The sequence below is a fragment of the Dicentrarchus labrax genome, unplaced genomic scaffold, assembly GCF_905237075.1.
Source record: "Dicentrarchus labrax unplaced genomic scaffold, dlabrax2021, whole genome shotgun sequence".
NCBI classification, from domain to species: Eukaryota; Metazoa; Chordata; class Actinopteri; family Moronidae; genus Dicentrarchus; species Dicentrarchus labrax.
The window spans coordinates 24,553,224-24,578,223 of record NW_026136713.1 but is presented as its reverse complement, the minus strand read 5'-3'; the positions used below and the strand labels follow the sequence as shown (position 1 = coordinate 24,578,223).

The 25,000-nt window shown below is 38.0% G+C and overlaps 2 protein-coding genes and 2 long non-coding RNA genes across 8 annotated transcripts in view; all 4 read right to left on the bottom strand.

Annotated features, from left to right (window-relative positions):
- Nucleotides 1–967: 967 nt before the first annotated feature.
- gpr19 (G protein-coupled receptor 19) lies at nucleotides 968–7,710 on the bottom strand. Its single transcript, XM_051420045.1, has 2 exons — nucleotides 7,518–7,710; nucleotides 968–4,476 (listed from the first exon to the last, which is right to left on the bottom strand). Exon 2 carries the CDS (start codon nucleotides 4,448–4,450, stop codon nucleotides 3,185–3,187), a length of 1,266 nt encoding a protein of 421 aa, XP_051276005.1. The 5' UTR covers nucleotides 4,451–4,476; nucleotides 7,518–7,710; the 3' UTR covers nucleotides 968–3,184.
- Nucleotides 7,711–9,712: 2,002 nt separating this feature from the next.
- Nucleotides 9,713–10,797, bottom strand: LOC127374732 (uncharacterized). Its single transcript, XR_007887246.1, has 3 exons — nucleotides 10,241–10,797; nucleotides 10,066–10,131; nucleotides 9,713–9,964 (listed from the first exon to the last, which is right to left on the bottom strand). It is a non-coding gene; the product is annotated as an uncharacterized LOC127374732 (long non-coding RNA).
- A 3,108-nt stretch (nucleotides 10,798–13,905) lies between these two features.
- LOC127374717 (uncharacterized) lies at nucleotides 13,906–15,089 on the bottom strand. The gene is made up of 3 exons (XR_007887231.1): nucleotides 14,773–15,089; nucleotides 14,610–14,724; nucleotides 13,906–14,071 (listed from the first exon to the last, which is right to left on the bottom strand). It is a non-coding gene; the product is annotated as an uncharacterized LOC127374717 (long non-coding RNA).
- A 929-nt stretch (nucleotides 15,090–16,018) lies between these two features.
- The window catches only part of tbk1 (TANK-binding kinase 1), a 13,160-nt gene continuing 4,178 nt past the window's right edge, over nucleotides 16,019–25,000 (bottom strand). For 3 of the 5 annotated variants that reach the window (XM_051419888.1, XM_051419890.1, XM_051419889.1), the window contains exons 3-21: nucleotides 24,676–24,816; nucleotides 24,026–24,155; nucleotides 23,754–23,935; nucleotides 23,400–23,560; nucleotides 23,219–23,329; nucleotides 22,960–23,139; nucleotides 22,329–22,525; nucleotides 21,042–21,100; nucleotides 20,806–20,897; nucleotides 20,435–20,536; nucleotides 20,252–20,348; nucleotides 19,966–20,087; nucleotides 19,771–19,847; nucleotides 19,541–19,580; nucleotides 18,000–18,101; nucleotides 17,614–17,710; nucleotides 17,398–17,498; nucleotides 16,738–16,809; nucleotides 16,019–16,595 (exon numbers count right to left, since the gene is read on the bottom strand). In XM_051419888.1, coding sequence (XP_051275848.1) covers nucleotides 16,556–16,595; nucleotides 16,738–16,809; nucleotides 17,398–17,498; nucleotides 17,614–17,710; nucleotides 18,000–18,101; nucleotides 19,541–19,580; nucleotides 19,771–19,847; nucleotides 19,966–20,087; nucleotides 20,252–20,348; nucleotides 20,435–20,536; nucleotides 20,806–20,897; nucleotides 21,042–21,100; nucleotides 22,329–22,525; nucleotides 22,960–23,139; nucleotides 23,219–23,329; nucleotides 23,400–23,560; nucleotides 23,754–23,935; nucleotides 24,026–24,155; nucleotides 24,676–24,816 — 2,103 coding nt within the window. In that variant the 3' untranslated portion in view covers nucleotides 16,019–16,555. Of the gene's footprint in view, nucleotides 16,596–16,737; nucleotides 16,810–17,397; nucleotides 17,499–17,613; nucleotides 17,711–17,999; nucleotides 18,102–19,540; nucleotides 19,581–19,770; nucleotides 19,861–19,965; nucleotides 20,088–20,251; nucleotides 20,349–20,434; nucleotides 20,537–20,805; nucleotides 20,898–21,041; nucleotides 21,101–22,328; nucleotides 22,526–22,959; nucleotides 23,140–23,218; nucleotides 23,330–23,399; nucleotides 23,561–23,753; nucleotides 23,936–24,025; nucleotides 24,156–24,675; nucleotides 24,817–25,000 lie in introns of those variants that run through there. The other 2 variants (XM_051419891.1, XM_051419892.1) reach the window with 2 other exon arrangements.

Below are 25,000 nucleotides of genomic sequence, written 5' to 3'. Positions count from 1 at the left end.
ATCTCCACTTTAGTGGCTCCGTTATATTTAACAGTGAAGTTATTTTAGCTTTTATATTTTATAGTTTTTACACTGTAAAACCTGATGAGTTGGTTAAAGTCAAACAGTTTAAGTTTATTCAAACAGTTGAAGTCTGAAAGATGTTTGATTTGAGTCGCAGTAACTCAAGTATTGATTGTTAAGGTAACTTTGGGTAAATTAAGTTAATTGCACTAATTCCATTCAGTTAATTGAAGTTACTCTCATATGCAGCATTTCTCCAAACTTATTTAAAATGTGTTCACAGAATTTATCTGAATAAAGTCCCTTAAATGCTTCTTCTTTATACAAATGTTATTACCAAGTTGAATTTACTCAGTTTTCTTCCACTAAAGTAAATTATTACATCACCTGTCAAACAACTGACGGACCATAAAAACTATTGATTATTGATTGATTATCTAATGGCAGCCAACTCATTTATTAAACATACAATCTTAATTTATGTAATTTTAGTTTTCTGCTCACTTTGATTTAATTATCAATAATAATACGGAGGGTTCAGAGTGTATAACAATATAAACTCAACACTTCTGAAGGCAGTTGACTCACTGTCATGTGATGGTTCCCAACCTGAGGGTCTGGACCCCCACTAGGGGTCGCCAAAGCTTCACTGGAGGGTTGAAAGAAAACGTTACAAATATCCACAGTAGATCTATATCTCAGTATTACAATAATATTTTGTCCATTGGGTCAAATTTCAGGACAAATATTATATATAAATCAATCTAATGAACACAGAAACTAATAAAACTCACTCTGGAGACTGAACCATAATAACAATAATAATAATAATGATAATAATGTGGATGAAGACAGAAATACACAGAGACAATGTGTGTCTTTTCTGATTTTACTAATTCTACCTCCGATGATAAAATGAGTTTGTACACAGCGTGTAGACACTGAGAAACACTGGAACCACGAGTGTTGAACTGAGGAGCTTTAATAAAGCGTGGACCTTCATATCACAGTAAAGTTTACACAAAGACGCTTCATCACACCAAGCAGCTAAAAGGTAAACGGACACAGGTGAGAATCATCTTTGGACTCACATTAACTGCAGTCTGGAAAACTGAACACCCTTCACCATGTTTACAATAATCCAACGCACTGGTTCCCAGCGCCCACTGGGGGGCGGCAGAGCTTCACAGGGGGTCGCGAGGCTGTCTTTATTTTTAAAATGTGCTCAATGTCTATATCTTAGCTCCTGGTTGACTTCTGTGAAGTAAAAGTACAGTAAATGTTGAAATACTCTGGTTCCCAACCTTTAATTAATAAACTGACTCAGTGACACATTTTCACTGTTTTCTTCTCATTGTTCTATTAGTTTACTTTCCTTCACACAACCACCTACCTACTGTAGACATTTTTAAAGTTTTCTTACACCCTTAAATTCCAGAAGGCCTCCTGTGAAGCTTTGGCGACCCCTAGTGGGGGTCGAGACCCCAAGGTTGGGAACCAGTGGTCTAATAGGATGATGGCCCAGCGTCAAATAAACTGTGTATTTGTCAAAAGAGAAGCCTATGAAGTCTGTATGATTGTTAAAAATGATAAAAACACAGAATACAGACAGGATTGTATAAAAAGTTCCTAAATAGGAAATAATCTGCTCAAAATTAATCAAATATCTGGTTTTACACAAACTTCACTGTCTGGGTTTATGGTACAGTTTTGAATAATATGAAATATCCATAAAATCTGTCACTGTCAGTTTATTAATGAAAGATATTATACACCAGAAAACCTCTCTGTCATTGGACCTTTACCTCCAGTTGGGGTCAGAAACATAAAGTTTTTGATGTGATGAATAAATAATCAAACAGTATTTGAACCTACAATCACCTGGGAAAGATGAACGCAGCAGAGATACATTTTCAAAGGACGGTGAGTATTCATTTATTTCTGTTCTGATGATAGAAAACGGTGCACGGTTCTCCAGACTCAAAGTTACTGTAGCTCTGAAAGAGAAGAGTCTTTACTGGTTTTATCCCAGTTTAGTTTGGGATTAGAATCAGTTTACAAGTGAATAAAACTTTGTGTGACAAATATTACAAATGAATTCCCTCTGAAATCTTTTTAAAAATAAGGGTAGGCCACTGACTGCAGACTGCACTACCTGAGAAATCCTTTAGACTAATGAACTGATGTATTTACTGAGCAACCATATCTGAGAAAACTAGAAAAAGGGTTGTTGTGTAGAGAAATGTGACAGTCGGCTGTCGTCTGCAAAGAGACGAATTCCTGCCACACTCTTCTACAAAAAGCACAAGATAAAAATATTTTCAGGACTTTATGGATTTCTATAAATGGATGCATTTAATGAAATGAAAGAAAACATCTGTAAAAAATACACTGTAAAACAGCAGCTAGCGGCACGTCTCTGCTCTCTATTGAGTTGCAAAGTTGAAGTTTGAGTTGCCTAACCCTCACCATACCACAGTTAACCACATCACTGCGGATGCCTGAGTAGGTCATTTTGAAACGTTTGCTTTGGTTGCAGTTGACAGTTGTTCTGTTGAAAGTTTCATGTCCAGCTCAGCCCTCGAAGCGCTCAAACATTGACTCTTCAAACAAACCTTCCACTTTACAACTCTACAGTCCCCATTTGTCTTGAGAGCCTGAACAAACTGTAGATTTAGGGCTTTGTTAGCGAGCCAACTCACAATTACTCTTAATGTAGCAAAGCAGATGATGTCAGTGTTAACATACAGCTAGTGGCCACTACTAACGTTAGCTTCTACCACAAACATTACTGCAGCAAATCAGAGGCATTTACGACGGTCACTTATCGAGGGCCACAGACTATTGTTAGCTCGATATCAAGCTGACATCAAAACACAAAATCTGATACATCAATGGCAAAACAATCCATCAAAACACAGCACAGAAATAAATAATGATTCAAATCGGAAGTATAAAAACGGCTAGTTGTTCACAGCTGTTGAGAACCTCCAATATGGCTGCCAGAAGGTGTGTTAGATCAGAAAAAGCCCTTTACACACATTCTGTTTCTGTGAGCTTGTGTTTCAGTTGAATTGAGGGCTAACATGTTCCAGCTCGCTCACCTGCCAACTGTGACTTTGTGCTGTAGAATAAAGTTTCAAACTAGTTCATTTTGTACATTCACAGTTTTAAAACTCACTTAGACAAAGGTATTCGGAGGGTTGGCGTTAGTGGGCCAGGCCACCTTCTTTTCCTTTGCCTCTCCGTCAAATGTATCGTAAACCGAGTCCTTGGCGACGGTCTTTGCTTGCACCGGGATGTCCACCACCCCAATGTAGTTCTTTTTGGCCATCCGAGAGCTCGCCGTGATGGTGTACGCGTTACTGCGGTAGCATTTCATGGAGGACATGCAGAAGGTCTCCCTCATGCCTCTTCTGAAGTTAGCATTGTAGACAGAGTACAGGGTTGGCTTGGACGCCGTGGAGCTGAAGGAAATCCAGGCGATGGCCGTGAAAAACAGCAGTCCCTGCCTACTGGGTCCATCAGACTCCCTCGGGTGCCACAGCTGGGCGATGAAGAAGGGCGTCCAGGTGAGGAAGAAAACTGAATTGAGCATGAGGAACATCTTGATGGTCTTGACTTTAGTCCGTGGGACGATGTTCATTGTCCGGCGTACGGTGTGGCCATCAGCGCTGATCCTCCAGATATAGCGGACCACCCGCTGATAGAACGACATGATCAGAGCCACTGGGACCAAAAATCCAAACAGGAGGTGAATGGCAGCGTAGGTAACACTGCCCCAGCTGTCCGGAAGGAAGAAGTCACAATGACCGCTGGCTGTGGATGTGGAACCATAGAAGAAGAGACACGGTGACACGAAGGCTGCATCAAACAGCCATGAGGCCAAGATCATCTTCTTCGCTTTCTCTCTGGACACCTTGAAGCTGAGGGGGTAAACGATTGTATAGAAACGGTCTACAGAGATGGACAGCAGCACATAGACTTGCACGCCGGGGCACAGATGCTGCAGGTAACGTACGGCCTTGCAGGCGGCGGCGCTCAGTGGCCATCGTCCTGAGGCGACCTGCAGGAGGATGAAGGGGGCGCAACCCAGGCTCATCAGCAGGTCTGCACAGGCCATAGACACCACAAAGTAGTTGGTTGTGGACTGAGTCCGTCGGCTCCGGTGGATGACCAGGCAGACGAGGGCATTTCCCAAGATGGAGACCAGCCAGAGAACCCCAAATACCAAGCCCAGGACGGCGACCTCACCTGAAGTCAGCTCGTAGGAGGCGGAGGTCCTGTTGGGCTCGCCCTCGAGGCTGCAGAGGGGAGTTGTGGGTAAGGTTGCCAGGACAGTTGAGTTTTCCCTCTCAGAGTAGTTAAATGACATCTGATATGTGAAAGATGGAGAGTAAAGCGAGGGATTGACACCAACTGCGTTTGACGACTGTGAATACACCATCGCTATACTGCTGCACCGGAGAGGAGCTGTGGACACACAAACACAGTCTTCATTAGTACCATCAGAAACATTCAGAGACCTCCCCAAAGACTTTACTGGACCACTTCTGGACCCACCCAGAACTTTGTTCAGGTACAATGGTACTAAACCTGGTTGGTCAGTAGGTTGGAAGAGATTTCTGATATCAGAGGAGCTGCTAATTACTGGGTTTGTACGGCTGGTGGAGCTGGATTAACACTGATTGGTTGGTAGTCAGTCGGTAGGTTGGTAGGTACACGGTTAGTTAGTGGGCTGGTTGGTTGGTTGGTTGGTTGGTTGGTTGGTTGATTGATTGGTTGGTTGGTAGGAAGGGTGGTTGGTTGGTTGGTTGGTTGGTAGGAAGGGTGGTTGGTTGGTTGATTGGTTGGTTGGTTGGTTGGTTGGTAGGAAGGGTGGTTGGTTGGTTGGTTGGTTGGTTGATTGGTTGGTAGGAAGGTTGGTTGGTTGGTTAGTTGGAAGGAAGGGTGGTTGGTTGGTTGGTTGTTAGGAAGGTTGGTTGGTTGGTTGGTTGGTAAGTTGGCAGGAAGGGTGGTTGGTTGGTTGGTTGTTAGGAAGGTTGGTTGGTTGGTTGATTGGTTGGTTGGTAGGAAGGGTGGTTGGTTGGTTAGTTGGTAGGAAGGGTGGTGGTTGGTTAGTTGGTAGGAAGGGTGGTTGGTTGGTTGGTTGGTTAGTTGGTAGGAAGGGTGGCTGGTTGGTTGATTGGTTGGTTGGTTGGTTGGTTGGTTGGTTGGTAGGAAGGGTGGTTGGTTGGTTGGTTGGTTGGTTTGTAGGAAGGGTGGTTGGTTGGTTGATTGGTTGGTTGGTTGGTTGGTTGGTTGGTAGGAAGGGTGGTTGGTTGGTTGGTTGGTTGGTTGGTTGATTGGTTGGTAGGAAGGTTGGTTGGTTGGTTGGTTGGTAGATTGGTACGAAGGATGGTTGGTCGGTTGGTTGGTTGGTTGGTAGGAAGGTTGGTTGGTTGGTTGGTTGGTTGGTCGGTAGGTTGGTAGGAAGGGTGGTTGGTAGGAAGGTTAATTGTTGGTATAAAGTGATGTTCTGGCTCTAATAGAGACGGATGCAGGAGGACTGATTGGACCGTTTAAGAAAGTGATCACTGAGCTAGCTGTAGACCACTTTAGATAAAGGAGGCAAACGTTGCTGTTCCTCTTCAGAAATGAGTTCCCGTCAGAGACAGAAACTCTTTCATTGAACACAATGTGGAGATGTTGTTGTCTCTGTATTGAATAATGTCCCTTCATCACTTTATCTAAATATAACCTGCAACGATCGACAGCAGCTCATTCACTGCCTGTGCTGCTGCTTGATTTCATTAATCCTCCACAGGGACCCAGTTTAGAGTCCACAGGGATCCAGGTCTCCTCTGAGGTCCACCATTAAGGATGTGAAGAAGCCCATGGGGCGAAATCTCTTGTGTTTACTCTGCTGGATTTCCCCATAGCAACCACATCCATCCCAGTGATCAGGAGAACCACTGACAGTTACAGGTACGTATTTAATACACCTATACACAGAATATTAGATACACTCTCTTATAATCATCAATTATTAACAATTATAAATTATTAAAACAATTATCAGTTATTATCAATGTATAAAATAATAAACTATCAATAAATTAATCAATCAGTAACAGAAAAAAACACAACTTTATAAATATTGTCTGGTTTCCCTCTGAAGCTGCTCTGACTCCGCTCTGCTAACTGTAGCTGCTGTTAGCTAGGATTCTTTAGTATTTAGATGCAACTCCCTCGCTTCACCCTCACCTTACAAACTACTGTAGAAACATGGACTATATTATATTATATTATATTATAATGTTACAATAATGTTATATTATATTATATTATATAATATTATAATAATGTTATATTATATTATATTATAATAATGTTACATTATATTATAATGTTACAATTATTTTATATAATATTATAATAATGTTATATTATAATGTTACAATAATGTTACAATAATGTTATATTATATAATATTATAATAATGTTACATTATAATATTATAATAATGTTATATTATATAATATTATAATAATGTTATATTATATTATAATGTAACAATAATGTTATATTATATAAAATTATAATAATGTTAAATTATATTATATAATATTACAATAATCTTATATTATATAAAAATATAATAATGTTACATTATATTATATAATATTACAATAATGTTATATTATATTACATTATATAATATTATAATAATGTTACATTACATTATATAATATTACAATAATGTTATAATATTATATTATATTGATGTTTTTACACACTGGAGCTTTAATGTGAAATAAAACTATATAATTGTAGTTATTATTGTAACTATAATTATAATATAAAATCAGCTGATCTCAGTAAAGAGTTAAACACTGCGGACCAGAAGCAGAAGATTCTGAGTGTCACTGTAACTGAAATCAGGAGCCTTTAATAAATAATAATAATAATAATAATAATAATAATAATAATAATAATAAAAAACTGCTCTCTGAGCTCCAAGTAACAACAACAGCCTTTAATGGGATTCATTAGAAACATCCAGCTCACATCCTCACCACTGATTCTTCATCTGCAGCCGTAAACATGTTTATTCCGACCAGCAGAAAACAAACAAACAAACAAACAAATAAACAAATAAATGCGCCGTCGCTGCCACAGAGAATCAGAGCAGCATCAGGCCTGGACAACATGTCTGCTCCTGCATCCATCCGGTGGGTCTGGAGGAGCCATCAAACCTCCATTACATATGAATAACAATCACCATCATAATAATAATAATAATAATAATAATGATAACGATGATGATGATGATGATGATGATGATAATCACATGAATAAACCGTACAGACTGTAAGAATAAGAGCGGTTTCCCTCCCGGAGCTCTGCAGCTTTTCAACCCGCAGATCGGAGCTCAAACCTCCGCTCGCAGCCTCCGGAGTGTCGACGGTAACGAGGCCGACAATGAGGCGTGTTTCTGGGGGTAAATGTGGGATATTCACGGGGAAACTCACCGGTTCACAGCCGAGCAGCGAGAGACGCTTCATGGTGTTTGTCCGCGATCCACTGGAGGAGGAAGAGGAGGAGGAGGAAGAGGAGGAGGAGGGAGAGGAGGAGGAGGGAGAGGAGGCAGATATCATGGTCGCTCTGTCCGTCTACCTGTCTGTCTGTCCGTCCACCTGTCTGTCTGCTCGGAGCTGAGGAGGAAGAATCTGCAGCTGATGAAGAGGAGGATGTCCCCCCCCCCCGATCAAATACTTTATACAATTATTACATTTAAATTTAGAAATTTAAAATACAAATACAATTATTAATAGTAATAAATCTAATTAAATGTTATTTTATTTAAAAGCTTTATTTTAAAGCTAATGTTAGTCCTAAAATGGCCTCCGTACAGAGGAGCCGCTCTGCTGCTGTAAAATATAAGAAGATAAGTTTATTGATCAGTTTATTGATCAGTGGTGATTTCAGCCTGTTGGGGGCACTAGAGTGTCAGTCTGTTTTTATTTATTGTTCCGCTCGGTTTGGTTTTATTATCTCAATAATTCAATCATATATTTATTATTATTATTATAATTATTATTATTTTCAGGCTCATTTCTCTCCTCCGGGTGGATCAATGATCAGTTATTGATTGATTATTGGCTCTGCAGTGTGTGTTCACTCTATGAAAGGAAACAATGGCGTCCATCTACACTTACTGCTCTGATGCTGACGAGGGTTGCTGTCGCAGCACGTCGCCATGGCAACCGCAGCAACGAGGAGACGTGATTTTCCAACAGGCCGGTTGCTATGGGAACCAACAATGGTGCTGATGGGAGGGAGGAGAGCTGAAGAGTCTGTTTGTTACAGTAAGAACAACATCAGGACCCTCCAATGTACGGAGGCTAATTTCAGCCAAAAACTGCTGCTGAGACAAAAATGATTGAGATAATTGAGTCATTAAAATTAAATAATTTAATAATAATAAACTTAAATCAAAACTTTGAAAGTCGTGATTTTGAACCAGGTCAAAATTAAAAGAAAATTAAGTCAGTATATTTAAATTAATTAACCTTTTGATCTGTGATCTTTTTAATTTGCTAATCTCATCATTTGGATTTATCACAACTTTTTTATTTTTTTATACATTTTTTTTAAATTTTCCTTACAGAAATTAGTTTCCACATAAACATAATCATCCTATCAACAATTAAGAAGCAGAAAAAAATGATTTAGATTTAATGAACAATAAATATAGTTTCTAACTTTTAATTAACTATTTTATTTCTTGGTGGCCCCAGTACATCTACAGTTTATAAAATGTTTACAGAGAATTTAAAAAGTGACTTTCTGCAAACTGCTGAAAACTCTTCTTTTTTTTTAGCTGTATGTCACTTTATTTCTGTCGTGATATATCTTCCATACACAAGCTAACTTGACCTCTGATTGTTTATTCAAAAGCTGGCTGGAAAAACAGCCCTGATTGGACGAGAGCGAGTGATCACCTGACAGGAAGGTGAGATACATTATGAGCATGTATGGAAGCTCACTGCTGCCAAAAAAAAACAGTCAAAGAAGATTCTTTCAGAATAACAAAATAAATAAAAATTTGGTTCTTTAGCTTTTGTATTAATTTTAATCTATTGTCAACATTTAGACTTGAGATTAGATTTAATGCGTTCAGTTCATCTTGTAATTTTAATTTAGCAATTCAATATTTAGCTTTTTCTCTTTTAAATTGGAAAAAAGTTCTGGAATGGCGCCGGCGACAACGGCAGCCTGTCATGGCAGCTCCTATCATTGTTGTAGTTTTAGTGTGTTTTCAGTGTGTTTTTAGCCTGTGTTTGTTTCTATTTTTAACTGTTTTCTTACTTTCACTTTTTATTTTTTGTTTGCACAGGTCTCCATGGCGACGGGGAGTCGCATTGTTTACACCCGCGACCAGATGATCGGCACCCGAGCATCCTGACTGGAGAGAGACCCTCCATACCGGAGGAGCTGAGGAGGAGACGTTAAATGGATGATGAAGAAGAGGAGGTTTAAACTAGGGCTGGGCGATATGGACCAAAAGTCACATCCCGATATATTTAAGCTGAATATCGATATACGATATATATCCCGATATTTTTTCCAAAAAGTGAGAGCAAATGTTCAGGCTCCTCTCTCTCTCTCTCTCTCTCTCTCGCTCTCTGTCACACACACACACACACACACACACACACACACACAGGGCCGGCCCAAGCCTCCATGGGGCCCTAAGCAAAATTAGATTTTGGGGCCCTCTATTACTGCCACGTGTCTTTTTGGGAATGTGAATGTGTCCTTTATAGCAGTGGCCCTCTTAATACCTGTTCAGTCCTTTCTGAGTCTGACAGGAAAGAGGGACACTCAGCTGGGTCAACTGGCGGAGCTGCTGATCCCTGCTCCAAACTGGATCCTGAAGAAGACACATCAATCTCCATGACCAAAGATGAAGGACCTATAGGGAAATTAAAATAATATTTTTGGACAAATTTATTCATCTCAGAATATTCTGCAGTACACCGAGCAATTATAAAGGTTGTTCTGTTGTTAACTTACCAGGTACAGCTGAGGTTGCAGAGAGGACAGTGGGCACAGTGGATGGAGCAGAGGATAGAGATGGACCTGAGATGAAAAACATGTCCCTTGTCATATGATTATATCTTATATTAGTATATCTTCATGAGATAATTTGACTAGAAAAGAAATATATATGGTGACAGTGTTTGATCACCTGATTCATCAGCCTTGGCTGCTCCTGAGGAGGTGGATTGCCCCTGGGCTGAGTCAGTGCCTCCTCCTAAATACTTTAACAGTGCTCCTGGGGAAGTTTCATATAACGTATGAGCACAATAGGGAGTTGATGTAAAAGTAATATGTTTATTTACTCACATAAATTACTGTGCTCTGCAGCAAACAATTGCAAACAACATACCTCAAACTATAAGTTAACTAAATGAATTCATTAATGTAAAACCATATTGCTAGCAAACGTCACCGCGTTTGTAATTAACGTTAGTTATTAAACATTTGCTATCAAACGTTATCAAAAACGTTGTTTTGATGCCAAAAAGCGACCCAAAATAATATAAATACACTGAGAATCAACTTATTCAAAGTATTACACAAACACAACAACGTTAGCTTGAATAGTAAGTTATCTAACCTATATAATCCTATCTAACCTATATAATCCTATATAATCCTATCTAACCTATATAATCCTATATAATCCTATCTAACCTATATAATCCTATATAATCCTATCTAACCTATATAATCCTATCTAACCTATATAATCCTATATAATCCTATCTAACCTATATAATCCTATATAATCCTATCTAACCTATATAATCCTATCTAACCTATATAATCCTATATAATCCTATCTAACCTATATAATCCTATATAATCCTATCTAACCTATATAATCCTATATAATCCTATCTAACCTATATAATCCTATCTAACCTATATAATCCTATATAATCCTATCTAACCTATATAATCCTATACAATCCTATCTAACCTATATAATCCTATATAATCCTACCTAACCTATATAATCCTATCTAACCTATATAATCCTATCTAACCTATATAATCGTATATAATCCTATCTAACCTATATAATCTGTAGGACCTTGTCCTCGTCTTCCTCTACAAGAGACGCTTTATCTGTCTCTTAATTCAACAATCATCATATTATTTTGATTTTGTTCCACCAGGAGAGTTTTCAAGGCCTCTTCTTTCCCTTTGACCTTTTGACCCAGGAGGGGAGGTGAGACTGTGGCGCCGACAGTCTCCTGCACAGAGAGCCTGGTTCTTTTCAGATTCTCAGATGGGATCTCTAAGGTGTCAATATGTTTTATCCTCTTTAACAGAACACTGACTTCTCCACAGATCAGAACGACACCCTACACCTAAAGTGGATCGTGTGTGATAACATAAATGCCTTTTTGATTGTAAATCAGGGTTAGATATCCCTGAAATGTGTTTACATCTCTTTTAGTCTGACAGGTCCACCTCCAGAGAGAAACTCCTCTGGAATCCACATCTGGCATTCTGACACCCCTTCCTCTAAAGTGTGAATTACGATGTTTTCTGTTGATAGTGGACATTCCAATCTAGGAAGCAGTAACAGCAGTTGCACAGATATAGATTTAGTTCTGTTGGAGTATTATGGTAAAATTTAATCTCCTCCTAATTAACAGATTGCCATCCAGCATGAGAAGGACGCAAATGTAATGTTTGTCTGATGTTTCTGTCTTCAGATTGGACTAAGTTACAAAATCATGTGTAAAATGTCTGAATGTTTGATGGAGCCACAGTGCCACCTTTTGGTAAGGTTCTGGTATAGCGTAAGGTACTTTCAAAACGAACTTTGTTTGATAACTGTATAGTAATACAATAAGTAAATGCCTGACACATATTTGTTATAACAAGGATTAAGCTAGCACTATACGAAATATGTACAGTCCATCAGTGCTGTTTTATGTGCGTGTTTAATGATTAATGATTAAATGACTTTAATCAGTTCCACTTTTCTTTTACATTAAGTAATTTCGGTTATGTTATGTTAAAACATGTGAACTATGTATTAAGTCATGGTGGGTTCTGTGAACGGTGAATTATGATCTCGAAACTTTAAAACACGATAGGAGTAAGTTGATAAAGTTACGTATATCAAATTATCATCAGAGGAAGTAACGCGCGCGGTCAGCTCCTCTCGTCCAGTTCCGCCTCCAGAATAAAAGCTATAAGAGATAGACTCCGGTCACTCTTCACTCTTCTCTTCGCTCTCGCTTTTCTTCTCTCTCTTGTATCCACTCGTTATTTATTCGCATTTTTTCTTTAATTTCCGTACTTTATTTTACTTCGTTTGCGACACGTGTTGAATTTTTCCTCAAGTAATAACTTGCCGTGCTGAAGTACTTTTCAAGTACTTTTATTTTGAAAGCTCAAGACACAAACGAATTTCTTCTTTTATCTTTTTGTAGTCTTATATATAAGATATATAATATATTATATATATATCGTCAAGTATTGTCGCCTTTTCACAGAAAGTGAATTTAATCAAATTCTTGGACTTTCTTGGAGAATTCTCCAGCCCAGCGTTTCATCCTGCAGTTATTTTTAAACAAGAAGCTGAATGAGTTTACAATCAAAGCTGAAGACCAACCACTCTAAGACATTTATCATCAGCCAGAAGGACGTTGCAGTAGTTCACTGCTCGAGAAGACGTATAAACGTTTCCAGCCGGACAAAGACATTATTCTCCAGCCACCTTGCCCCCAACGCTCACTAGCGCACACAGCTGGGCCTTTTGGAGAGATTGCCACTGGAACCAGGGACTACAACTCCCTTCAGCCTGTTGGATCAGTGACACAAAGCCGCAGTTGAGCTGAAAGCCAAGGACCTGGAATCCTTCCAAGTTCCATCTACAAACAAAGTAGGCTGACTCTCCGGTACACGGCCGGATTCACACACATGAAGAAGAGCTGGTGTCTGTCTGTAAGCTTTGATTCCCATCTTTTAGTTTAAGAGAATTTTGGATTAGGGCCTCTCAGTTCTAAAATTTACTCTCGTAATATTTTAAACTTACTGCCGCATCGCAAAATCCACCATCGCTCCTGAATCACCTAATAGTAATAATTCATATATTGTCCACATATTCTGTTACTTGTTGTCATTTGTTTGTTTATCATATCATGCTATTTACTCTGCATTAGTTTAGTTAATAAACATATATAACCGTATGTCCTTGTTGGTGCAGGTTTGATTTGATGCGGGGAAATCGATGAATCGTGTAAAAGAAATCACTACTTCAGAAATATGAGATTAAATATAGATTTTGAAACTTAATAAATTGATTTAAAATTGATTTGATTAGATCGGCGGAATAATTTCCTCCGGATTATTCCAGTTGCTAAACAAGGAGGTGGTGCCCCATTTACGAGTGTATTATTAATCACTAGTGATTAAATACTAATAATAATGAAAAAGTAGTGTATCCCCTACAAATCCTATCTAACCTATATAATCCTATCTATCCTATATAATCCTATCTAACCTATATAATCCTATATAATCCTATCTAACCTATATAATCCTATCTAACCTATATAATCCTATACAATCCTATCTAACCTATATAATCCTATATAATCCTATCTAACCTATATAATCCTATCTAACCTATATAATCCTATCTAACCTATCTAACCTATATAATCGTATATAATCCTATCTAACCTATATAATCCTATCTAACCTATATAATCCTATCTATCCTATATAATCCTATCTAACCTATATAATCCTATATAATCCTATCTAACCTATATAATCCTATATAATCCTATCTAACCTATATAATCCTATCTAACCTATATAATCCTATATAATCCTATCTATCCTATATAATCCTATCTAACCTATATAATCCTATATAATCCTATCTATCCTATATAATCCTATCTAACCTATATAATCCTATCTATCCTATATAATCCTATCTAACCTATATAATCCTATATAATCCTATCTAACCTATATAATCCTATCTAACCTATATAATCCTATACAATCCTATCTAACCTATATAATCCTATATAATCCTATCTAACCTATATAATCCTATCTAACCTATCTAACCTATATAATCGTATATATAATCCTATCTAACCTATATAATCCTATCTAACCTATATAATCCTATCTATCCTATATAATCCTATCTAACCTATATAATCCTATATAATCCTATCTAACCTATATAATCCTATATAATCCTATCTAACCTATATAATCCTATCTAACCTATATAATCCTATATAATCCTATCTATCCTATATAATCCTATCTAACCTATATAATCCTATATAATCCTATCTATCCTATATAATCCTATCTAACCTATATAATCCTATATAATCCTATCTAACCTATATAATCCTATATAATCCTATCTAACCTATATAATCCTATCTAACCTATATAATCCTATCTAACCTATATAATCCTATATAATCCTATCTAACCTATATAATCCTATATATCCTATATAATCCTATCTAACCTATATAATCCTATCTAACCTATATAATCCTATCTAACCTATATAATCCTATCTAACCTATATAATCCTATATAATCCTATCTAACCTATATAATCCTATATAATCCTATCTAACCTATATAATCCTATCTAACCTATATAATCCTATATAATCCTATATATCCTATATAATCCTATCTAACCTATATAATCCTATCTAACCTATATAATCCTATATAATCCTATCTAACCTATATATTCTTCATCATCATCATCATCATCACTGTCTATATTCATCACAGTGGTCTTCATCATCATCATCATCATCACTGTCTATATTCCTCACAGTGGTCTTCATCATCATCATCATCATCACTGTCTATATTCATCACAGTGGTCTTCATCATCATCATCATCATCACTGTCTATATTCCTCACAGTGGTCTTCATCATCATCATCATCATCATCACTGTCTATATTCCTCACAGTGGTCTTCATCATCATCATCATCATCATCACTGTCTATATTCCTCCGTTTGGGAAAGCAGAAGCAGCGTGTGACATCATCCACACTGTGACCGCAGGACTACAAACGAAACACCCGGAGGCCTTCATCATCATCATCATCACAGGGGACTTCAACCACGTTTCTCTCGTCCACACTCCCAACCTTCCACCAGTTTGTCACATGCACCACCAGAGACAATAAGACCATGGACCTGCTGTATGCAAATGTTCCTGTTTTTATATCTGTATTTATTTCCCTCAAATGTTGCTGTGACAAGTGAATTTCCCCATAGTGGGATTAATAAAGTTATCTATCTATCTATCTATCTATCTATCTATCTATCTAAATAGAGCCTCTATGGAGGACCACAAGGGTGACAGAAATTGAATACAGCATTTCATTAATTAATAACTTTCACAATAAAAAAAAGGCATTTAACGAATGTGTTAAATTAATTCATCTTTCTGATGAATGATCAACAGATTAATTCATAATGAAAATAATCGTTATATAAGGATGTTTACAGAAGCTCACGTCTGCCAAGAAAATAAAAATATAATAGAAAATAAAAACACAGTGAAACAAAATAATCAAACAGTAAAAAGTGAATTATAATTCCAAACTTCATTTTGTGTTTAATTATCTTTATTTAAATTATTTAAGAAATTGTAAGTGTGATGTGCAAAACTAATTATTGGAGGCACAGATTTAAATAACTTTATAAGTAAAATAGTTATATATATTTTTAAAATCTAAAGTCTAAACTTTGATTTTGTATCATAAGTCTGATTCATCACAGTATTTAATCATTTATAAATATAAATTAATAATCATTTATACTTTACATTAATTGATTTATACTTTTATAAAGTGTAATAATTTCAGTACACTAGTGATCTCGTCCTGTCGACCTTCACACACAGCAGATAAACACAGACAGTTTAAAGATATTTTCTTTATTTTCTTTATTTACACGTTTTTCAAACAAACATTCTGAACGTTGTTTATTGACAATAAAAACAAAAATGTGAAGAGTAAAAGATGAAGATGAGGAGGAGGAGGGAGGTATTTCTGTCTGAGAATATATGACGACATGAAACAGGAAACAAAGCCCATTGATTACTGATCGGCCTGAGTATAATAAATAAACGTTAGACTCGTTAACAGTCTTTAATTAACGAGTTAAAACCAAATAAAAATATTTGACTTTAAGGGTTTTTACCTCCCGGATACGTTTGAATTCATGCAGGAAACCGATTACAGACATTCGTTCATCACAGTTCAATCATTATAATCCCTGAAATACCCCTAATTAACCCCTAATTAAACCTTAATTAAACCTTAATGAACCCTATATGTGTTGTCAGGTCAATTACAGGTTCATTAATGACTTCCGGAGCGTTTCACTGCGAGCTTCGTGTTACTGTCTCGTTATTTACAGGATAAACACTGAATATTTACAGGCCGCAGATGTCCTTCAACCCCTCAGACCTCCGTCCAGAGTCAGAGTCCCGAACCTGGAGGACAAACAGTCGCAGGTTAACGTCACTCGCTTCTGTAGCCCCGCCCACTCAGAGTGGAGGGGGCGTGGCCTCTAGTGGCAGCGTTGTAGCTCAGTGTGAACAGTTTTGTGCTAAGCTAGGCTCACGGTGTGTTTACCTCTCTAAGAAGTGGTTGTTCTCTGCCAGCTCCTTGACGACTCCCTCCATCTCCTCCTTCAGCTTCTTCATCCTAAAACAGATTATTATTAATAACTAATCTATATATTTATCTATTGATTTATCCTCATTGATTGTTTTTGTTATTTATGCTGATTTCTTCATTTAGTCCTTTCACTTTATTAAATATAATCAAATATTAAATATTATTAAAAATAATCAAATATTAAATATAATCAAATATTATTACATATAATAAAATATTAAACATTATTAAATATTAAAATATATTAAACATTATTAAATATAATCAAATATTAAATATTATTAAATATAATCAACTATTAAATATAATCAAATATAATCAAATATTATTAAATATTATATTTAATAAAATTGTTATAAATATTAGATAAATATTATTAAATATGATTAATTATTAACTATAATCAAATATTATCAAATATTAAAAATATATATATTATTAAATATTTAAAAAAAATAATATTAAATATTTCAAAAATATAATATTATTAAATATTATTGTTCTTCCTGTAAAATACATTTTGTCTCATTATCGTCTGTCAATCATTTTTCACTGATATACTTTCAGTTTATTTTGTGTGTAAAATGATGAAGATGAAGATGATGAAGGCCTCACCCCAGGGTCATCTCCACCAAGGTGTTCTGGCTCAGGTAGGCTTGAGGCTTCATCCCACTGGACACCAGAGGAAGAACCTTCTGAGGCAGCTGTTCCTGCAGCTGGACACACACACACACACACACACACACACACACACACACACACACACACACACACACAGTCAGGGTCTGATGGTCTACTCTGGGTCCTGGTCTACAGGAATCCGTACTGTACCTTGATGGCTCTCTCCATCAGCATGGTGACCTCCTTCTCTATGCTGATCAGCTGAGCCGACAGACCGAGCTGCTGCTTCCTCACGTGATGAACCTTCCTGCAAACACAGACGCTGTCGCTAGGCAACAGAGACCACTTCCTGTCTGTGAGGAGGAGGAGGAGGAGGAGGAGGAGGAGGAGGAGGAGAAAGAGAAAGAGGAGGAGGAAGAGAAAGAGAAAGAGAAAGAGAAAGAGGAGGAGGAGGAAGAGGAAGAGAAAGAGGAGGAGGAAGAGAAAGAAGAAGAAGAAGAGGAGAAAGAAGTTGAAGAAGTAGAAGAAGAAGAAGTAGAAGAAGTAGAAGAAGTAGAAGAAGAAGAAGAAGAAGAAGAAGAAGAGTCTGTACTCACCTCATCCACTCTTCACTCTTGGAGATGAAGAGTCTGTATTTCATGGCACATTCCTCAGTGAACAGAGAACGAGCTTTACTGGCATGAAGGACCAACTTCTGTCTGTAACACACACACACACACACACACACACACACACACGCACACACACACGCACACACACGCGCACACATACAAACACACACACACACACACACAGGCACACACACACACACACACACACACAACCACACACACACACAGGCGCACACACACACACATACAAACACACACACACACACACACAGGCGCACACACACATATACACACACGCACACACACACACACACACGCACACACACACAGGCGCACACACACACATACAAACACACACACACACACACAGGTCAGCACTTCAAAATAAAACAGGAAGTAAACTCTAGCGCCTCCTGCAGGCGGACAAATGCAGATGAAACTCATCCATGAAATTATTATTTACAGTCCGATCAATATTCATACAGAAATCAATATCATTATCAATTTACTATTTTAAACATTTAAAGGGAGCTCAACTATTCAGTCACATCAAATTTACAAAAAAATGACATGGAAGCTACTTTTATGCTAAGCTAAAATAGGACAAGATGTTCCTTTAAAAGAGGAAAGAAAGAAGATAAAATATAATTTAATAATAATAATAATAATAATAAGGTAGGGGGGTTTGGGGTTCAGCATCTTGCTCAAGGATACTTTGACATGTGGCACCAGGAGCCGGGGATTGAACAAACAACCTTCCGATTAGGGAAAGACCCGCTCTGCCTCTGAGCCACAGCCGCCCGCGATGAATGGGAACTCGCACTCCACGCAACTCGGGGCGTGCTGCGGCCGCGTCACGTGCCGTCATAACACGTGCGGACCACAATATGAAAATTTCATGTAAATTAGATCGTAATCGCAGCGCTTACTTCCTGTTTATTATATTATATATTGTCATGTAGGCGAGTTCAGGGCGGGACTGTTATCAAACGTGTGAAGTTTCATTGAGATTGGACCACGTACACTGAAGCTATGAGCACTATCTGTGTTATGGCCATTAGTGGTACGCGGTTCGACGTACAGTCACAAATAGCACAACTTTTAAATCAGCAACATACTTTGACTGTACGGACCAATTTTGAAGCAGATCCGATGAATTCCCTACGAGTAGTTCGTTCAAATACAACGCGAAAATTTCACCGAAAGTGAAAATCTAAATCAAAATGGCTGACTTAGATAAATATTGCGACAAACTACGCAGAAGTTTTTAGCCTAAACGCATTCTTTATGATAGTAGCGCCACCTAGTGGCCAACCCAAAAGCGACGCATAGAATATCCCCATTTTCACCAGGCCTGATAACTTTGCCAAATAAAATTGAGTTTTCATATTTTCAAAAACAATCGGTAAGAGGTTTTTATTCGGGAGCTCCGGCGGTCGCTGCCTCGGTCCCGAATAATAACCTTTTCTAATAATCTATTTGAATGAATCCAGTGTTTATATTTTATTATCTGTCAGTGAACTTACTTGTCAAATTTATGGATCTGTTCTTCGTTGTACGGAAGACCTAAACACAGAAATCAATCCATAAACTAACATATTGATCGTCAGAGAACCATTAAATCCAATCATTGTAACTGAAATGTTCCTACTTTTAAATGAATTAGCATAGCATTGTTAGCATGTTAGTAAATCTGTGAATATGTGAACCAGGTGTTGCAGCTAACTAGCTTTAGCGTAGCATTAGACTAACTCACGTCTCTCTGCTTTGTCCTTCTTGAACTGTTGGTAGATGGCTGTGATGGCGTCCAGCAGCACTTTGATTTTCTCCACACTGCAGAGACACACTGACATTATCTAATATACTGTATCACACTGTATCTGCACACACACACACACAAAACACACACACACACACACACACACACACACACACACACACACAGCCTTACTTCCTGTCCTCGGGGTGCGTCCCCACTTGTTGTGTCCAGCCGTCGGTCAGCAGACCTCCAGGGAGGAATTTACTCTTGATGTCTTGTGTTGTTCGTTCGATGGGCTCCAGCGAGCTGGAGATCTGCAACCACAGTGTAGTAAAATAAACAACAACGCTACAACCACGAACACCAGAACCCAACTGCCTACCAATACCTTAGCAACCACGTTAAACAGCTTGGTAACCATAGTGACCACACATGAATGAACCACGTTAATGTGAAACAGTAACCGGCGAGCACTCACTCTGACAACTTTCTTGTGCATGTCTGAGATCTCGTCGTACTCTGATGACATCATGTTGGCCTGCATCAATACCTCAAACCTGAGGAGAACGGAGGTCCTGTGTTATCAATAAACTCTAGTCAATATTAAATATATATTCTGATATGTTGTTGACATGGTAATATTTGTGTGTGCGGCACTCACAGCTGCTCTGTCTTCTCCAGTATCTGCGTGCAGTAGTTACACAGGTGGAAAACCTCTGACTTCTTGTGGAGGATCTCACTGTAGTCCTCCTTCATCAGCTCTCTGGATCAATACAGCAATCACGTTTCATCATCAACTCTCAATAATCTGCAATACTGCCCCCCACAGGCTAAATACAGCAACTGCACCCATATATTCATCTGTTATACGTATTACTGCCATATTCTGATCTGCCTCATGTTTATAAATGAGGATGGCAGCAAACAGGAAGTGAGCTAAATAAGTAAGCTAATAATGGGGTGGGCCGGTCTCTGTGACTGAGGACAAACATAAACAAAACGGGAATCCAAGCAGACAAAGTCCAGACTCACATTAAACCTCGAACTCCTTTCCGAACCAGTTCCTGATAAACCAGCAGAGACTCAGAAGTTTTCCATAAATGTCCGACGTCACCTGCAAAAGTCTGAAAAACAACAACAGTCAGCGAGGGCGTTCAGATATAAAACCTATAAAAGTGCTCTCCTACAGGTTTTAGAGGCTGTTTGTACTCAGTTCATGAACTGCTAGTCAATGCAGGGAATGGATTAATCAGGAACGTGATCAGTACCTTTGCGTAGCTGGCATCCAGATCCAGATCGTAGCGAGGCTGAACTTTAGGAGGACTGGCTGTGAAGATATAAAATTACGTAAATAAATAATGTGTAAATGTGTAAAATAATGTTTACATGTTTGAAATAATGTGTAAAATAATATGTAAATGTGTAAAATAATGTTTAAATATGTAAAATTATGTGTAAATGTGTAAAATGTTTAAATAATGTGTAAATGTGTAAAATTATGTGTAAATGTGTAAAATGTTTAAATAATGTGTAAATGTGTAAAATTATGTGTAAATGTGTAAAATAATGTGTAAATGTGTAAAATAATGTTTACATGTGTGAAATAATGTGTAAAATAATATGTAAATGTGTAAAATAATGTGTAAATGTGTAAAATAATGTTTACATGTGTGAAATAATGTGTAAAATAATATGTAAATGTGTAAAATAATGTTTAAATATGTAAAATTATGTGTAAATGTGTAAAATGTTTAAATAATGTGTAAAATAATGTTTAAATGTGTAAAATAATGTATAAATGTGTAAAATTATGTGTAAATGTGTAAAATGTTTAAATAATGTGTAAATGTGTAAAATAATGTTTAAATGTGTAAAATAATGTGTAAAATAATATGTAAATGTGTAAAATAATGTTTAAATATGTAAAATTATGTGTAAATGTGTATAATTTTGTTTAAATGTGTGAAATAATGTGTAAAATAATGTGTAAATGTGTAAAATAATGTTTACATGTGTGAAATAATGTGTAAAATAATATGTAAATGTGTAAAATAATGTTTAAATATGTAAAATTATGTGTAAATGTGTAAAATGTTTAAATAATGTGTAAATGTGTAAAATAATGTGTAAATGTGTAAAATTATGTGTAAATGTGTAAAATGTTTAAATAATGTGTAAAATAATGTGTAAATGTGTAAAATTATGTGTAAATGTGTAAAATGTTTAAATAATGTGTAAAATAATGTGTAAAATAATGTTTAAATGTGTAAAATAATGTGTAAATGTGTAAAATAATGTTTAAATGTGTTAAATTATGTGTAAATGTGTAAAATGTTTAAATAATGTGTAAATGTGTAAAATAATGTGTAAATGTGTAAAATAATGTTTAAATGTGTAAAATTATGTGTAAATGTGTATAATGTTTAAATAATGTGTAAAATAATGTTTAAATAATGTTTAAATAATGTGTAAATAATGTTTAAATAATGTTTAAATAATGTGTAAAATAATATGTAAATCTGAAGCTGTAAGCAGAACAGGAGAAAATCACGTACGGTCTTCAAAGATGAGTCCGACGGTGGCGACGGACTCGCGGCTGACGAGCATGATGGGATTGTCTCTGGAGGTTTTGGGGAAGATCTTGGCCTGGCGGTTGGGGTCGAGGACCAGGTGGCGGCCCTCGTACAGTAGCTCCTGGTTGTGCTGCGGGATGCTGGTCCTGCGGGACAGCAGCTCCTGGAACAGGGCCGCCCTGTGGACACAGGAAGGAAAGCAGCTTTCAGATACACAGTCGACAACTCGTCCAACCCAGGTCCAAGTCTGACTCAGACCAAGACTGCCTTTGACCCAGTGCATGCTGGGATGTCTCCGGCCCGTGTACAGCCTCCCAACAACAATAAAGGTAACGATAGACGGTTGTTTCAGGTTCTCTTGTCCCATTAGTGACTCCACTGCTTTATGCATCTATTAAGTCCAAATATTTTCAGAATAAAGCTGAAATATTTTCAGAATAAAGGCAGTGGGTGATGTGAATGATCTGCAATTGCAGGTTTTTACCAATAATCACGTTATTATCAGAGATCTTCGGGTATTGAAATGAAATCAATAACCAATAATCATTATTAGTTGGACAGAAGTCGAACCCAACGAGTTGTGATCCAGAGGAAAGGATGTTTTCTGTCTCACGTGTTGTATTCGTGGATGTAGACGTGGTGCAGCGTTGCCTGCTGCAGACTGAACACATAGACGACCGTTCGGTGCAGGATGTCGTTGGTCTCGGCGAAGAACTGGTCGAAGCCCCAACACTTCTCCTGGTCGGCCTCCAGGATGTTGGCGAGGACCGGAGTCAGGAGGCTCTGAAGACCCCTGAAACACATGAGAGTTGTTAGCCTGTTGAGTGGCTGCGTGGACGACGTCGTCTGTAAAGAAATCAATGCTGTCTTACTTGGACAGACTGCAGGACACCGGCATCTCCGTACTCCACTCGATCTTCCCGTTCTCACACTTCTGGTGGCCGGAGATCGTCCCGGAGGGCTTCTCTGTGATGATTTTATACCTGAGGAACAAACATTCAGTTCACTGTTTCACTGCAGTTTCATTCTCCTGTTTCAGGCTCTCGCTCTTACATTACTTCTTTGTTCCTGCGCGGCCCCTCGAACGGCCTGAACGGGAGGCTGCCGGTGGCCGCATGGTAGAACGTGACCCCGATGCTCCACAGGTCCACCGTGGCTCCGTATTTCTTCTGGTGGTCTTTTCTCAGCACAGCTCGCTCGTACATGTCGGGGTGCTGCACAGGAAACACACGAAGAAGAGTTCAACAGGAAGTTAAAGACATGACCAGGTTGTGATAGTGAGTGCGTGTTTACATCAACCTGTCGCTAACATTACCTTCCCATGCTAACATTACCTTCCCATGCTAACATTACCTCCCCATGCTAACCTCACTTTGTCCTGTCCCCAGGTGTTCTGGGTTTCCTCACCAGGTATTCCTCGGTGCCGTACAGAGACACGAACTGCTCGTCGTCCTCGAGCTCTCTGGCGGCTCCGAAGTCTGTGAGTTTGTAGACGGAGCGTCCGTCCTCTCCGATCACACGCATGATGTTTCCTGGTTTGATGTCCCGGTGAACAATGCCGTACTCTCTCAGGTGGTTCATACCTGCCACTGAAAAAAGCCAATCAGAGAGCAGTCAGTGTCACAAAGGTCTCCTCAGACTCCTGAAGTCTGAACCAAAGTGATCAAACTGTTTCTCACCGACATCGTGAAGAACTATGAGGAACTCGTCCTCAGGAAGTCCGTAAGCGTTGGACGACTCCTCTAAAACAGTGTAGAGACTTCCACAGGGACAATACTCCATCACCAGGACCTTGTGACGGGTGTTAGACTGAGAGGAAGAGGAGGAAGAGGAGGAAGAGGAGGAGGCAGAGGTTTATTTTTTTATTCATATGCTGCTCAGAATATTTTGCACACCACTTACTGCATATTGCATATACAATATATATATATATATATATATATATATATATATATACACACACACATTATCAGACAGTAACTGACCTCTGCCTCCACATGATCAGTTACTGACCTCTGCCTCTACATTATCATTTACTGACCTCTGCCTCTACATTATCAGTTACTGACCTCTGCTTCAACATTATCAGTTACTGACCTCTGCTTCAACATTATCAGTTACTGACCTCTGCCTCTACATTATCAGACAGTAACTGATCTCTGCCTCTACATTATCAGTTACTGACCTCTGCCTCTACATTATCAGTTACTGACCTCTGCCTCTACATTATCATTTACTGACCTCTGCCTCTACATTATCAGTTACTGACCTCTGCTTCTACATTATCAGACAGTAACTGACCTCTGCCTCTACATTATCAGTTACTGACCTCTTCCTCCACAGCGAAGAGTTTGACGATGTTCTTGTGGTTAAGTTTCTTCAGAACCTCGAACTCTCTCATCTGGACGTCGAGCGGCCTCAAGAAACTCAGGTTGTTAAACACTTTGACTGCGTACAGGTCCCCAGTTTTCTACAGTGACATACAGAAACATGCAGTTAGACACATGTTACACATTTCAGTGTTATTCCAAAGTCCATATGTGGAGCTGATCATCAAACATTTTACACTTTAAACACTTTACAGAAACATTACAGAAACTTTATAGAATCTTTACAGAAACATTTCTACATGAATCATTTTACAGGTCTCCTGA